This window comes from Myotis daubentonii, chromosome 1 (genome assembly GCF_963259705.1).
Source record: "Myotis daubentonii chromosome 1, mMyoDau2.1, whole genome shotgun sequence".
NCBI lineage: Eukaryota > Metazoa > Chordata > Mammalia > Chiroptera > Vespertilionidae > Myotis > Myotis daubentonii.
Genome location: NC_081840.1, coordinates 59,284,588 through 59,302,049, shown reverse-complemented (window position 1 = coordinate 59,302,049; position 17,462 = coordinate 59,284,588). Strand labels below are relative to the sequence as shown.

The 17,462-nt window shown below is 40.3% G+C and overlaps 1 protein-coding gene across 1 annotated transcript in view; it reads right to left on the bottom strand.

Moving 5' to 3' along the window:
• FAM227B (family with sequence similarity 227 member B) overlaps positions 1-17,462 on the bottom strand; it is a 213,718-nt gene that overhangs the window by 34,362 nt on the left and 161,894 nt on the right. The window contains exon 12 of the mRNA XM_059702029.1: positions 2,501-2,598. Coding sequence (XP_059558012.1) covers positions 2,501-2,598 — 98 coding nt within the window. The remainder of the gene's footprint in view (positions 1-2,500; positions 2,599-17,462) is intronic.

Sequence of the window (17,462 nt, the reverse complement as noted above, 5' to 3'; positions counted from 1 at the left end):
GAACCCAGAGGTGGAGAGGAATTCCGTCCTCTCAGTGAAACAGTGGGATAGTCGGGGCGACTGTAGAGGAGGAATGTGCACTTTGGGTGCCAGCGCCAATGAGCGAAGGCTGCCCTGACTGAGCCTCGCTTGCTTGGGGCCTAGTGCACTCCTGCCAGGCAGCGGGTGACAGGACGTGCTTTTCCAAATTAATGAGAGAAAACGTTGAATCTCCTGCTGCCCACGAAGGTGGAAAGTGAAGTGGGGAGACATGTGGGGCGTGAGCGAGGTTCCCTGTCTGGGGGTTCCAAATCTGCTGTTGGTTTCTTTCACCGCTGACTAGAGATATACAGGGTGTCCCCCCAAAATGTATACACACTTTGAATACCTACTAATTCCAGTGGTTTTAAGCATAAGAAAGAAACAACAATGCAGCTGTTATCTGTTAAAAGTGTGGGCACCAACAGGTAGTTGGACATTCCCTGAGGGGTTTCAGATTGGAGAGGGTGAAGGCCAGACTGAGGGGCCCTTTCCCCCCCCACCCCAGTGCACGAATTTCGTGCACCGGGCTACTAGTTATTAATAACGAACTACAACGTTCACTGATGACTGATTACTATAATCGTGTTGCATTCACTTCCTTTACATGCCTTACATACAGGCGCACCATTTCTCTCCACTAATACTAGCAGTGAATATTTTAGCAGCCGATTGCCACGTCATTAGTCTTGTACTGACTTGTTTGGTGCATTCAATAGGAAATATTTCACTTTCGGAGAACAAGAAAAATAGGTTTATTTGTGTTATACTTATTAATTTGTGCAGCTATTCAGTGTCTGGTAAGTTAATGTTCAAGAAAAATATTAATTTTTATTAAAATGTTCTATGATTTTATGATAATGATTACTCATTTATTTCAACCCTTTATATTCAGCATATCTCCATCGAAATAAACCTACATTTCTATGAAAATTGAAGGTTTTTTTTTTTTTTTTTTTTTTTTTTTGCGGCCACATAAACTTAAACTTTGTTTGTTTGTCCCGTGTTAGCCTTTGAGTTTGACATGCTTGGTCTAGATTCTTATATAATGAAGCTCTCCAAAATGAGTATAATACACAATTATTATCAAATCAGCATAGAGTAAAACCCATGTATCTATTTCAATAGCCAAGAATACAGTAGATTTGGGAGTCAACAACATCCTCCTATTGACACATACAGATCTTACTGTTAAAAATAATTCCCAAGCCTTTTCAGATGCCCCTAAGCCAAGGCTTTATTATACTGCACCTCAGCAGTTGTAATTTTGGACCCCTATTTTTCCACATTAAAAGTTTATTTTCTAAGATCAGGCCTTTTAATCTAGCCTGTCATCCAATGTATTAATAATTCTTCTATGTGTATGACTTCTACATATCTCATAAAATGGCAACCATATTTTTATCCAAGTTGTTGATAAAGTAGTCTGCATGGGACAGGACCAATAATGCAATAAGATGTACCTACAATATTTGCTTTCTAGCTTTTAATAGTGTTATCTTGAAAAGGTTGTACAGTCACACATCCATCTGTCCAGATTTCTTCAACTCGTAAGCAAGGTGTAAAAGACCATTTTTAGTGTTTGCTGAAGATCAGATACACAATTTCTGTTATATTTCCCTGATTTCTAAATCTAGTGATCTCCTCCTGCCACCAAAAAAGGTGTGATATTGTCATGTGTCCCAAATTGACTTCTAGAGATCACCACTTTCTATGCTAAGTACTTACAATCCACACTTTGTAGCACTGTGAAGGTTCGAAGAGATTCTATACACCTGGATTATTAGAGACCAGGAAATATGTATACTGACTTTCAGAAAGTGGCTTTTATATAGGCATAGTTTAAAATTTAAAATAATGGCCAGACTTGACTAGATAATTCAGATAAATTTTAGCAATAGAGACTTCAACAAATTTAAAACCTAACAAGAGATCAAATTCAGAATTTTAAGCCAATAACCTCATCAAATCTTGCTAAAGCATCACAAGATAGCAAGTCCATATGATCTCTATTTTGGAGGCACCTTCAGGAAAGTGGAGAAACAGAGCATTTTAGACTTAACAGTAACAGTGTCTACATGTATGTACTCAGTTATTCCAAGACCCTGGCTTAAGAGGTGGGGACAGGCCAACCATTACTGAAAACTCCTTTGACATTTTCCCTGCAACTTTGACTGATGCTTATTGAGATCACAGTCACATTTATATGTTAATCCAGAGAGAAGTAGTGCCAGAAGTGGGAGAAAAAGTAAATACCATGTCTTTTCTCATTACACAGGAAGATTTTTTTAAGGAAAAACAAAAACAAAACAAGAGTTTTTATATTAGATTAACTTGCCAATAAATCACTTTGGTCATTATTTTTTCCTAAGATATATATCAAGAATGAAATATTCAACATGTCTATGTGAAACTGTTCAACTAATTGTATTGCTAATTATAGAAGTAAGAACTTAAAAAAAATAATCACTCTATTCCAAACCTTTGCTGATGGTTTTAATATTCTTGATTCTTCCTTGGATGTGGATAATGTATATCCTGATGGGATCTTAAAAATTTTCGTCATATTGAAGTCTATAGCTAAAATAGAAAATAAAATATTTTTTAAAATTCTGGGTTTTTTTTTCTTGACAAAAATACATGATGCCCCTTCTTTCTCTTAGCAATTCACTCTAAATATGGACAGAGGCAAAGATGGATGGGAGAAGTTTAAGATATTGTTATAGCTTGCCCTAGTCAGAGAAAATGAATATTGCATCTTATTTTCTCATGACTTGCTCTAAGCTACCATTTATTAAGAATACATGGAGAAGATACAGGCTTAGGTCTTTTGCTTCTGAGTCCAGAGCTCTTTTCATGACCCTCTCGTTAAATGCAATAGGAGGCTTGATCCTAGAGTCCACCTTTTCCACATACTGACTACATACCCTTATCTGGCAATTTTTCCTTGCAACCAGCATGAGTGCACATGAGGATATCTAGGGAATCTTGCCATGTCTTAAAAAACAGAACTGTATGATTTAATCAGCTATGTCAGTCAGCCTAAAAGCTGGTTATTAAGATAGCTTAACACAGAGCAGAGAAAACAGGTGATCTAAGAGGCTTATGCTACATTCTGGCACTCATTATTATCAGTTACCAGGTAGACCAATTAGATTTAGAGGGTGTGATGTTGATGAGAAACCTTTCAGGTGTTGAGGAAAGTCACTGGAATTGATTTTTTACATTATACATGAGAATATTTTAAATATTAGCCTGAAATACTAGATGCAAGTGTGGATTTATCTCTGGCAGAGGTTAAATGATTGGTTAGCAAGGAATCTGCATTTTAAAATTTTGAGTGGAACCAACATTAGATTGAGTTGGAGTTAAAATTGGCAAGAAAAGTAGTAAACCACATAATTTCTTTTCTTTAAAACCTGCGTAAAAGCATAGAACGTATGAAGAGGAATCTGACAATATCTACCAAAATTACATATTTTCGCTTTGATCCGGTGATTTCTCTCCTGAGAATATTTACTACACAACCTGTTACAAAAGTAGGAAAGATCATAGGTACAATTTTATTGATTTGTGGCATAACTTGAAAATTTAGAGATGATAAACAACCCATGTATTTAGCAATAAAGTTGTAGTTGAATAAACTAAGGCACCTCCATTTGAAGGAATACTGTTCAGTTGTAAAAAAACAATGAGGAAAATCCCCATACTGATGTAGAGACCTGAAAGTCATAGCATTAAATGAAGCAAGGTGCAGAACACTGTATAGAGCAGTGATGGCGAACCTATGACACACGTGTCAGAGGTGACACGTGAACTCATTTGTTTTGTTGATTTTCTTTGTTAAATGGCATTTAAATATATAAAATAAATATCAAACATATAAGTCTTTGTTTTACTATGGTTGCAAATATCAAAACATTTCTATATGTGACACAGCACCAGAGTTAAGTTAGGGTTTTTCAAAATGCTGACACGCCGAGCTCAAAAGGTTCACCATCACTGGTATAGAGTGTATTATTTAATTCACTTATACAGTATGCTACCTTAAGTATAAAGTAAAAGAGAGGAAATAAGCATATTTTATATTTGCTCTCATTTGTATAAAGAAATACTGGAAAGATAACAGTTTAAACGCCAAATCCGGTTTGGCTCAGTGGATAGAGCGTCGGCCTGCGGACTGAAGGGTCCCAGGTTCGATTCCGGCCAAGGGCATGTACTTGGGTTGCAGGCACATCCCCAGTGGGAGTAGTGCAGGAGGCAGCTAATCGATGTTTCTCTCTCATCGATGTTTCTAACTCTCTATCTCTCTCCCTTCCTCTCTGTAAAAACTCAATAAAATATATTAAAAAAAAAAAAAGATAACAGTTTAAAGCACACACATGTGAACGTAATCTGCGCCCTGAAGGAGAGTCGTGTGTGAGTTAAGCATGTAGGTCTTGGAGTCAAACGGAAACAGATTTAAATGCCAGCTCTGCCATTTGTAGACGACGTGACCTTGGGCAAATGAATTTCTTTAAGCTTCAGTTTCTTCAATAAAATTAGAAGATGATAATAGTTACCTTATATACTTGTTAACTGCATAAAAATAAGAGCATATATGCAAATCATTGTGCTTGGCACATTGTAAAGGTTACATGTTAATCAATATTATTATTAATATTATTTTTTAAGGAGTATAAATTCAAACTCACTATTACTTCATATATATAAAAGCTTTGTTGAGAAAAAATATTGAAAATATTGAGGACTGATTAAGTTTTATCTATTCCTTTAGAGCAGTGGTTCTCAACCTTCCTAATGCTGTGACCCTTTAATACAGTTCCTCATGTTGTGGTGGCCCCCAACCATAAAATTATTTTCGTTGCTACTTCATAACTGTAATTTTGCTACTGTTATGAATCGTAATGTAAATATCTGATATGCAGGATGTATTTTCATTGTTACAAATTGAACATAATTAAAGCATAGTGATTAATCACAAAAACAACATGTAATTATATATGTGTTTTCTGACGGTCTTAGGCGACCCCTGTGAAAGGGGTCGCGACCCACAGGTTGAGAACCGCTGCTTTAGAGAAATCTGAGACATATTCTTTAGTTAAGGTAGACCAGCAAAGAGCTATGTATTAGCACTAAATTTTTCTGGTCACCTTTAGCACTTTTTTTTTTTTTTTTTTTTTTTACCATATTGTGCTTTATCTTTATGCCCTTGCTCAATCCTATCTGCATTTACTATGTCAACATAGTCATTACATTATACAGAGCTTTCCTAGGGAGAGTGTGGTAATCAATTAGGCTGTTCAGAAATATTCACCTATTTATCCTTCCAAGGTACATGATAGGACTGAAAACCACTAATGTCTTTGAGATAAGTATGGCCATGTGGTTTGCACTTTGCAATAAAATAATAAAATTTGAATTGAAATAATGTTTTGTTTTTTTGAGATGAAGATGTAAAAGCCAGTACTCAATTCATTGAATTCTCTTTGCCCGAGGCAGTGATTATTGTGAATGAGATGAAATATTCTTCGGCATGGATGTCTGAGTTTCTACACCAATAGAGACTCCAGTCTGTATGCAATGTATACAGTGTGAGTGAAAAGTAAATCTTTATCAGCATAAGCCACTAAGATTTTGCTGAAGTTCTTACTACAGCATAATACAGCATATCCTGATTGATATAAGAATTCACAGGAAGAATACTATCTAGTCTTAGTATCTATATCTGTATGTATAGAAGCCTAAGTGACCATTATGACCAGACTACCGGACCATTGGACAACTGGATGGTAGTTATGGCACACACTGACCACCATGGGGCAGATGCTCAACGCAGGAGCTGTCCCCTCGTAGTCAGTGCGCTCCCACAGCCAACATCCTGCTGCCGGCTAACCTCCCACTGTCCCTTCCCCCAGCCGGTCCCGATCAGGACTGGGCAAGACGGCCCTGATTGGCCAGGAGGGACCCCACCTGTGCATGAATTCATGCATTGGGACTCTAGTAGGTATATAAAAGGCTAACTGTCCATCCGTCCGACTGGTAGCTATGATGAGCACTGGCCACCAGGGGGAAGATGTTCAATGCAGGAGCTGCCATTTCTTAAATGTGCACTGGCCATTTAAGAATAAATGGCACTGCAGACCTGGCACCAACAAACCAACACTCGGCTTTCCCCAAGTGGGACACAGGCCCCACCACCAGCCTGGAGCGACACCCCACCAAATTGCAGCTGATGCTGCTGAGACCCTATGGTACAAAATGTGGTCCACAGCCCAGCCCAGCCCAGAAACGGTTGCTGTGGGTGCTGGGTAATGACATCACGTAGCAATGCCCAGCTTCTTCTCCCTAGTGATTAGTCTCCTTGGAGTTTCTTCAGCCCAAGAAACCAACTTGCTTTATAGCCAGGTGCAAACATTTTACAATTTAACCAAGTGTTTGTGAAGTGTTTTCATGTGCCCCAGCTCATTTGATCCTCAAAAAATCCTGGAGTAGGGAGATAGGAGACTTGGTGGAAACCTATTTTCATTAGCCAGAAAGCAGAGATTTAGAAAAGTTTAGAAACTTGACCCAACTTAAAAGAAGTAAGAAATGGTGGCTCTTGAAAATGACTTCAGGTTTTCTCACTGTGCAAAATTTAGTCAAACACTGCTACAGTTAAATATTTCACCCTTTGTTCTCACTGCATAATCTACAATAATATTGTGCTTTGTGTTGATATTTACTGCTGTGTTACTGATCATTACCTGAAGTTGGGGTGCTTCACTGGGCTGGAAAAAGTTTAGCTAAATCAGAAAGCAGGTCTAATTAAGCAAGTTTATTTTCTTTTTTCTTTTCTTTTTTTTAAAATATATTTTATTGATTTTTTACAGAGAGGAAGGGAGAGAGATAGAGAGCCAAAAACATCAATGAGAGAGAAACATCGATCAGCTGCCTCCTGCACATCCCCCACTGGGGAAATGCCCGCAACCCAGGTACATGCCCTTGACCGGAATCGAACCTGGGACCTTTCAGTCCGCAGGCCGACGCTCTATCCACTGAGCCAAACCGGTTTCGGCAAGCAAGTTTATTTTCATATATAAAGCTCTCACTGGCATCAATTGCACACATGTGTTTTGATCTGTCATTGTTGATAATGAATTTGGTTGACACTTTTATTATAGAGAAAGGGCGAATAGCAATATTAAAATATATCTTCTAATTAATTTTCTTTCAATGTTCATGAATCCATGCACTGGGACACTAGTATCCTATCTAATAAAAGAGAAACATGTAAATTGCCCATCCCTCCACTACACTCACCAGCCAATCAGGACTGAGTATGCAAATTAACCCAACAAAGATAGTGGGTTAATTTGCATACACAGGCACTGTGTGGAGAGCAGAGCGGGAGAGCCAGCAGAGAGTGGAGCAACTTGGGGAACTTGGCTCCCCAAGCTGCCAGATGGAGAGCAGAGAGGGAGAGCTGGTGGGTTGGAGGACTTGGCAGAGTGGGAGGCCGTGGGATAGAGACAGAGCAGGAAGGGAAAACGAAGAGTGTGGAAAGCACCAGGAATTCTGGGAATAGTAGTTCTGGTGGCAGCCCCAGGACTCGAAGCAGAAGCCCAGAGCGCGGGAAGCACCAGGAATGCTGGGAATCATAGTTCTGATGGCAGACAGGTCTCCTAGACCAGTGGTCAGCAAACTGTGGCTCGCAAGCCACATGCGGCTCTTTGGCCCCTTGAGTGTGGCTCTACCACAAAATACCACGTGTGGGCGCGCACGTACAGTGTGATTGAAACTTTGTGGCCCATGCGCAGAAGTCGGTATTTTGTGGAAGACCCACACTCAAGGGGCCAAAGAGCCACATGTGGCTCATGAGCCACAGTTTGCCGACCACTGTCCTAGACATTAGAGCAAAGTGAGCCTGGAGCAAGTTACTGCTGTGGTGGAGGATGGAGGGAAAGCAAAGGTGAGAGATATAAGTAAAATCAGAGTGTCTAGGAAAAATTAAAGGGAAGATATCCTAAAACTTCCAGGAAATCTCCACCAATGAAGCAAAGAAAAAAAAAGCCTTTATTATTCTGTGGGTAGCAAACCAAACTGAGTTGGAGTCTCAGACAATTCGCTCATATGATTGCAAAGACAGACAGAAACTCCTGGATTGGAGAGGGTGCAGGTCGGGCTGAAGGACGCCCCCCCCCCCCAGTGCATGAATGTCGTGCACCAGGCCTTCAGTGAAAATAATAAAAGGCTAATATGCAAATTGTCCCCTTGACCAAGAGTTTGACTGGGAATTAGACCAGGGGGTAGGGCCAGCCGGCTGGCCAACTGCCTGCAGCCCCTCCCCTCAGCTGACTCCACCCTCGATTGGACCTCCTATCCCAATTGGGGGCAGGGCTGGGCAGCCAACTGTCCATGGCTCCTCCCCCCTGCCAGCCCAGCCTGATCGGCCCTGATCGGGGCGGGCCAGCCAGACCCCATCTATGCACAAATTCGTGCACTGGGCCTCTAGTATGAAATAGAGTGCTTCATACTCACAAATGGTTTGTCTTTATTTTATGGCAACTGCTAAATTATGTACATGACATTGTCATTTCCTTTCCTTGGCAGATAGAAAGCTTAGAACCAATCATATTTGTGAGCCAAATCTAGCAAAAGTAAAAGAATTTTCAGTAAGATTTTATGTTGTAAAATCATTTCAGACTTTTCTTTTTCTATCTCATTTTTGCCTAGCCCTCTTTCTCTTATCTGCTTATTTAACATGCTATTTTATGCTCTTGTTCTGAAACATTCATGTAAAGCTACCAAAACTCTTATGGGCAAAAGATGGGCATATACATAACTAAGTATATACATAAATATATTGCCTATTATTTTAAAGAAAGGGTTTAAACATGTGATATGCAATATGAACTGATCTGTGTGCTTTACCTCATTTTTTATTTAACCCTTTCTTGAAATGGCCTAATGGCTAATGCTAACCTGGTGTGTTCACCGCAAAGCACTGCCCTTTGGAAGAGCACAGTATTAGAATTCTGGAATCTAAATTCTGGTTTAATTTTGCCATGGCTATATATGCAATCTCTAGCAATCCACTTTTCACTTGAGTCTCAAGATCCTCATTTGAAAAAGTGAGGTCTTAAAAAAAGTTAAAATTTATGTTCAAATTGCATGCCTTACTTTAAATTATATGAATTAAGGTATGAGGGAATAGATTAAATTAATCCTCTGATAAGTGGGGAAAACCCACAAATATGACTTTTTCAGCCTAAATCTGCTGTTTTCCACTTATTGATTTATTCATGCATTCCTTCAAGAAACATTTCTTGTGGACTATGTGAAAAACACTACAAGGTTAACAAGAAGTAAAAGATACAGTCCATAGATTCAACAGCCAATTATAATCAAACAGGTTGGTAAACTATCTACAGAAAATACTTGTGAATAATTAATTCCATGTCTATTACAAAGTTAATAGAAAGAGGCAAAGAGCTTGTATTGGAAATAGAACTTTTAGGATGGGACAGAGACTGTTTGTGGGATGAGGCTGTCAAAGAAGGCTCATTTAAAAATGGGTCAGATTTGCCCTGGCTGATGTGGCTGTTTGTTGAACATGTTCCCATGTACTGAGAGGTGGCCCATTCAATTCCCAGTCAGTGCACATGCCCATGTTGCAGGCTTGATCCCTAGTAGGGGGTGGGTAGGAGGTAGCCAATAGAAACATATTTAAAAAAAAACAAAAACAACTGATCAGATTTGTGGGAGTTCAGACATGGAAAAAGAATTAGGCCAATGGCATGTACATAGGGTGAGATTGGGTAACGGGCATTTGGGCAGGATCTTGAAAAGACCACCCTGGTTGCAGCAAAAGGTTACCTTAGGAAATGTCCTAAGAATATGAAGAAGGAAAAGAGCAAAGGAGTTTATGATGGAGTGGTTATCCTAGTGTAAGCTGATTGTTACTATGTGTCCAGAAATAATGGACTGAACTCAAAACTTTGAGGATGATTGAAATAATTAGTGGCTAATTATGAGTTCATTTAAGTACTACAGTTGCTTAACAAATGATGTGAGTGATGTGGTTTTCCCCTTTAAGTCATAAAGTTGATAATGAGCCTAATTATTTCAAATTATCATAAATTTTGTAAATGAAACAGGAATGGACCATCTCTACCACTGAAAATGATGGAGAAAACAGAAGCCAAGGAATGCATAGTTAGTTACCTATTACCATAGAGGAATAAAGTGAAGTATTGTTAATTAAGAAATTCAAAACCTTGAAATAATGAAATCAAAGTGGCAAAGAGTTCACATTTTGGTGAGGTCAGTTCTATGTATGATTTACATTAAATACGTATGTTTCTTTCAAAATGTGGGTGGAGGGGTCAAATTTGGTGGAAGAAAACTAGTAAGAGCTATTGTGTTTCCTCTCAGTGTAAATGTTGTATGGAGGGTGCTGTGGTTTACCCATATCATTTCCTCTTTGTTTGGAGCCATTGTGCTCTAATGGGAAAAGTGCTGGCAGAAGTCCTAGTGACGCAGTGTCAGTTCCCCTCCCTTTCACCAAAATATTTCCATCAGAGTGTTTACTGTAAGTTAGACTTCTCTACTGAACAAAGAAACTAGCATTTTATTCCATTATTTAAAAAAATAAATTATAGACTCTCAAACCTCTTCCATGGGTGGATTCTCAATATTTACCACTAACAATATGCCTTAAAATAAGCCCATATTCCAAGATCAAATTTTCAGTATTTGGTTCTGCTTTTAATTAAACCAAGCTCTTCTAAATGAATGAGAAATTCATAGTCAAAATGAACGATTAGAGTAGAATTGGCTCTTATAAGGCTGGTAATCCCAAATTCTTTGATTGGCCTACCACTAAGCTTCTCCCCAGACTAACTGAATCAAAATTTAATCAAATCAATCATACTAAGAGAAGGAATACCATCAGAAGTTTCTTTTGCAAGACCACAAGACACTAATAAAATTTATGGAAGGTTTGAATTAGTACCTAGGGAAGACCTGTCATTCTTAATGACACTTCCTCAGGGAGAAGGACTGAGTGCTACTAGCCCATGATCCAAGAACCAATTTTATTTTTACAATAATTGGTACCATTATACTACAATGGACAGTGCATGGGAAAGAACTGAATGGTACATACAGCAGTGTTCTTTAAACATCAAAGCACATAAGAAACACCTTGGAATCTCTCATGCAACTTGAGTACCACCAGTGGCTCCTTCAGTGACTGAGCCTAACAGGCAGTCAGCAGGTAGAGGCAGATCTCATGGTGCCTTGGGCCTTTTGCTGACCATCCTCCAGGCTTGGTGCTGGTGGAAGCTGGCATTGGTGAGCAGCTAGGTCCTTCCCACACATATTCAGGCTCAGCTGAAGCAGCCACAAATTGTGGATGGCTAGGGCGCTACAAACAGGTTGCACAGGGCCAGTCACCAACAGTGTCTGACATTTACCTGCACTAAAGTTCCTAGTAATGTCCCAGAACAAACCCATCCAGTGGCAAGCTTTAGACACCATCAGAGCAAGCTCCAATTAGCTTCACAAGTGGCATATACAAAGGGTGATCTCGGCAGGCCAGAACCTGAGGCAAATCCCATTTTGTGTGGTCAGCACCTGCACAGTAGCACATACACTGTGGTTTGGGTTGATCTTCAAAGTCAACCAACCTGAGGGTCGACTCCATAAACAATTGGGCCAACAGCAATTAAGACTCAATTACCGCCCTGACTTGGCATGACTAGGTGGTTAGAACATCGGCCAGTGCACCAAATGGTTGCAGGTTCAATTCACAGCCAAGGGCATGTACCTTGGTTGTAGGTTTGATGCCTGGCCCAGTTGGGGTATGTGCAGGAGGCAACCGATCGATGTGTCTCTCTCGCATCAATGTCTCTCTCTCTCTCTCCCGCACCCCTTTCCACTCTCTCTAAAAAAAAATAGAAAAATATCCTTGGGTGAGGATTAACAACAACAACAACAAAATTATAACAGGAGGTCTCACACAACCAACACAGGGGACATTCTTGGAGTACCCAGTTCAGGTGATCAAGTAGACTGCACCACTGGGTTCCACAGGACACCTACTATAAAAGGCCACTTTACCAAGACTGGGAGACATATATCTACCTAATACACAGAAACAAAAATACAGAGGCACCAAAAATTAGGAGACAAAAAAAATATGCCCCATATGAAAGAGCAGGAGAAATCTCCAGAAAATAAGGAGTAAATGAAATAGAGGCAAGCAATCTACTAGATATAGAGTTCAAAAAAATGCTCAAGGTTATAAACATGCTCAAGGAACTTAGAACTTTAAAAAAGAGATAGCCAGCATAAAATAGAGCATAGAAACCATAAAAAAGAAGCTGTAAAAATGAAGAATGCAATATCTGAAATGAAGATACACAAAAAGGAATAAAGATTAGGTTAGATGAAGCAGAGGACTGAATCAGTGATTTGAAAGATAAGATATCAGAAAACACCCAATTAGAGCAGTATAGTCTAGGGACCTATGGAATAACATGAAGTATAACAACATTGGCATCATAGGGGTACCAGAAGGAGAAGAAAGAGAGAAAAGGATTTAGAACCTATTTGAAGAAATAATGGTTAGAAGCTTCCCTAACCTGGTGAAGAAAAAGACACACAAATCAAGGAAGCACAGAGAGTCCCAAACAAGATGAACCCAAATAGGCTCACACCAAGACACATCATAATTAAGAGGGCAAAGGTTAATGACAAAGAGAATCTTAACTGTAGCAAGAGATAGTTACTCTTATCATACTGTCAGCTGATTTTTCAACAGAAACATTTCAGAACAGAAGGTATTGGCATGAAATATTCAAAGTGATGAAAAGCAAGGACCTGCAACTTTTTACCCAGAAAGGCTATCATATAAAATTCAAGGAGATATAAAGAGCTTCCCAGACAAAACTAAAAATTCATTACCACCAAACTAGTATTAAACAATAGTTAAAGGGACTTGTTTAAGAAAAAGAAAGAAAAACAAACACTTATAAATAACAAAATGGTAATAAATATGTACTTATCAATAACCACTTTAATTGTAAATGACTTAAATATTCCAATCAAAAGACAGGGTAGCTGAATGGATAAGAAACCAAGAACAATATATATGCTTTCTACAAGAGATCCACCTAAGAAAGAAAGACACATACAAGCAAAGAATAAAGAAATGAAAAAAGATATTTCATGCAAATGCAAATGGAAATAAAAATAAAAAGTTGGAGTAGCAGTGCTTATCCTATCTAATAAAAGAGAAACATGGTAATTGGTGTACGACCGCTAACCTTCCCATTGGATAATCGGGGCAATATGCAAATTAACTGTCAGCCAAGATGGCGGCCGGCAGCCAGGCAGCTTGAAACTAACATGAGGCTTGCTTGCTTCAGTAACGGAGGACTCCAACGTTCCCCGCCTGCCACTGCAGGCCTCTGAGCTGGCAGTTTGAAACATAGTTACAAAAATAGAAGCTAAACAAAACCCCAGAAACCTGCCGGGCTTCAGCCAGCAGGATCGCAACATTGTAAGCAAAGGCCAGAAACCTACTTTCAGCAGCGGAGGCCTAAGAGCTGGAGCCAAGCCTCAAAGCTAAAGCTGGCCCAGAATAAAAAAAAGAAAAGAAAAAAAGGAGCAGTTGGGAGCTTCAGTCACCCCCAGCCTGAAAACAGCCCTCAGCTCCTCACCCAGACTGGCCAGGCACCCCAGTGGGGACCCCCACCCTGAAGGGTGTGTGACCAGCTGCAAACAGCCATCATCCCCTCACCCAGGGTGGCCAGGCACCCCAGTGGGGACCCCCACCCTGATCCAGGACACCCTTCAGGGAAAACTAGCCGGCACCCACCCATGCACCAGGCCTCTACCTTATATAGTAAAAGGGTAATATGCCTCCCAGCACCGGGATCAGTGGAGCCGCGAGGCCTCCCGGCACCGGGATCAGCGTGACAGGGGGCAGCGCCCAAACCCCCTGATCACCCTGATGCTCTGTGTGTGACAGTGGCGGTGTCCCAACCCCCTGATCGCCCCTGCTCTGTGGGTAATAGAGGGCGGCGCCCCAACCCCCTCTCCCCCACGGGTCCTGCTCTGTGTGTGATGGGGTAGAGCCATAACCTCCCCATCGGCCCTGCCCTGAGTGTGACAGTGGCGGCACCCCAACCCCCTGATCGGCCCTGCTCTGTGCGTGACAGGGGGCTGCGCCCAAACCCCCTGATTGGCCCTGCTCTGTGCGTGACAGGGTACAGAGCCCCAACCCCCCTGATGGGCCCTGCTCTGTGCGTGACAGAGGGTGGCGCCGCAACCTCCCCATCGACCCTGCCTTGAGTGTGACAGGGGATGATGCCCCAACCCCCCAATCAGCCCTACCCTGAGTGTGACTGAGGGTGGAATCACAACCTCCCTATCACCCTGCTCTGTGCATGACAGGGGGCGGTGCTCCAACTCCCCAATCGGCCCTGCTCTGAGCCCAACCAGGGGCTGCACCTAGGGATTGGGCCTGCCCTCTGCCACCCAGGAGCAGGCCTAAGCCAGCAGGTCGTTATCTCCCGAGGGGTCCCAGACTGTGAGAGGGCACAGGCCAGGTTGAGGGGCCCCCCCTCTCCCCCGAGTGCACAAATTTTTGTGCACTGGACCTCTAGTATAAAATAAAATGGAATTTAAAACAAAGTCTATAATAACAGAAAAAGGAGGACACTACATAATGAGAAAGGGAGCAATTCAACATCCTATCTAATAAAAGGGTAATATGCAAATTAACCATCACTCTGTCACAAAGATGGTAGCACCCATTGCCACAAGATGGCGGCACCCAGTCCCCTCAGCCCTGCCAGAGTACCCCAGTCCTCGGGGGGACGACCACTGAGAGCCGGAAGTGTGAGCAGCTTGGTGGAATGTTTGCTTTGTCACTGTGGCGATGAGGCAAGCGTTCCACCCCGGCTGCGGAGGGCCTCTGGGCCACGGAGAGCCTCTGGGCAGCGGGCGCAGAGTGGCCAGGCCCTGCAGAGAGCAGAGAACCATGGGTAGTGGGCGTAAGCCATCAGGGCTCCCACATTGGAGAGGGCTATCCTGAGAGCTCCCAGATTGGAGAGGGTGCAGGTCAGGCTGAGGGATTCCCCCCCCCCCCCCACCCCGTGCATGAATTTCATGCACCTGGCCTCTAGTAAGGATATAACACTTGTAAACATTTCTGTGCCCAACACAGGAGCACCTAAATACATGAAGCAAATCTTGACCTATCTCAAGAAACAAGGAAAATCTCAAATAAACAATCTAACTTTACACTTAAACTAACTTGAAAAAGAACAAGAAATAAAATCCAAATTGAGTAGATAAAAGGAAATATGAAGATCAGAGAAGAAATAAACCAAATAGTGTCTAAAAACAATACAAAGGATCAATGAAACCAAGATCTAACTCTGTGAAAAGATAAACAAGATTGACAAACCTTTAACCAGACTCATAAAAAAAGAGAGAGGGAGAGAGAGAGAAAGAATCCAAATAAATAAAATCAGGACTAAAACAACAAAAGTAACAACTGACACTAAAGAAATACAAAAGATTGTATGAAAATATTATGAACAACTATATACCAACAAAAAGGACAATCTGGTTAAAATGGACAAATTCCTAGGAACATATAATCTCCTAAAACTAAATCAAGACGAAACATAAATAAGCCAGTCAGGGAAAGATAAGTATCACATGATCTCACTCATATGTAGAATCTAATGAACAAAATGAACTGATGAACAAAATTGATTCAGAGACTAGAACCATGAACAGACTGATGAATTTCAGAGGGAAGGTGGGCAGTGTCGGGTGGGGAGTGGGGGAAAGGGAGGTTTAGGAGGGAGAGCTTAACCGGAGAATTTATATGCATATACGCATAGCCCATGGATACTGACAATAGTGTGCAGAAGGCTTGGGAGGGGCTGGTACAGGGAAGAGAGGGTCAATGGGAGGAAAAAACAACCAAAAAAACCAAAGGGGACATCTGTAATACTTTCAACAATAAAGATTTTAAAAAAAAATACTGACACTTGGAACAAATAAACAAACAAAAAATAAGAAGAAATACAAAGTCTGAAAAGACTGATTACAATTTGTGAAATTGAAGCAGTAATCAATAAACTTCCCCAAACACAAAAGTCTAAACTAACACCTGTCTTCAAATTATTCCAAAAAGTTCAAGAGAAGGGAAGACTTCCAAGCTCATTTTATGATGTCAGCATTATCCTAATTTCAAAACCAGATAAGGACACTACAAAGAAAGAAAATTATAGGCCAATATCCCTGATGAACATAGCTGCTAAAATCCTCAACAAAATATTAATAAATTGGATTCAATAATACATTTAAAAACCATATATCATGACCAAGTAGGATTCATGCAAAGTTGGTCCAATATTTGCAAAGCAATTAATGTGCTACTCCACATTAAAAAATCATATTCATATCAATAGATGTAGATAAAGCTTTTGATAAAACACAGCACCCATTCATGATAAAAACTTTTGGCAAAATGGGAATAGAAGGAACATATTTCAACATACTATAGGGCATATATAACAAATGCACAGTTAACATCATAATCAATGGGAAAAAACTAAAAGCATTTTTCTTAAGATCAGGAATAAGACAGATTTGTCTGCTTTCACCACTGTTACTCGACATAGCACTAGAAATCCTAGCTATAGCAATCAGACAAGAAAAAGAAATAAAAGGCAACAAAATTGGAAAGGAAGAAGTAAAACAGCTATTATTTGCAGATGACATTATACTATATATGGAAAACCTTAAAGAGTTCAGCCAAAACTACTAGAACTGATAAGTAAATTCAGTGAAGTAGTAGGATACAAAATGGCATATTTCACAAAACCAGAACAAATAATTCAAAAATTTATCTGGAACTACAGGAGAACATAAATAGCCACAGAAATCTTTATGAAACAAGAACAAAGTTGGAGGAATCATAACGCCTGATATCAAAATATACCAAAGTCATAGTGAAAATAGCATGATCCTGGCATGAAAATAGACATACAGATCAATGCAACAGAATAGAGAGCCCAGAAATAAACTCATGCCTTTATGGTCAATTAATATTTGACAGAGGTGGCAAGAACATACAATGCAGTAAAGACAGTGTATTCAATAAATGCTGTTGGGAAAATTGGACAGATACAAGCAAAAAAACTGAAACTAGACCAACTTCTTACACCACACACAGAAATAAATTCAAACTGGATTAAAGACTTAAATGTAAGACTTGAAACCATGAAAGTCCTAGAAGAAAACATAGGCAGTAAAATCTCAGACATTTCTCATAGCAATATTTTTTTTTCCGATCTAACTCCTTGGTCAAGGGAAACAAAAGAAAAAATAAACAAATAGGACTACATTAATCTAAAAAGTTGTGGTTTTTT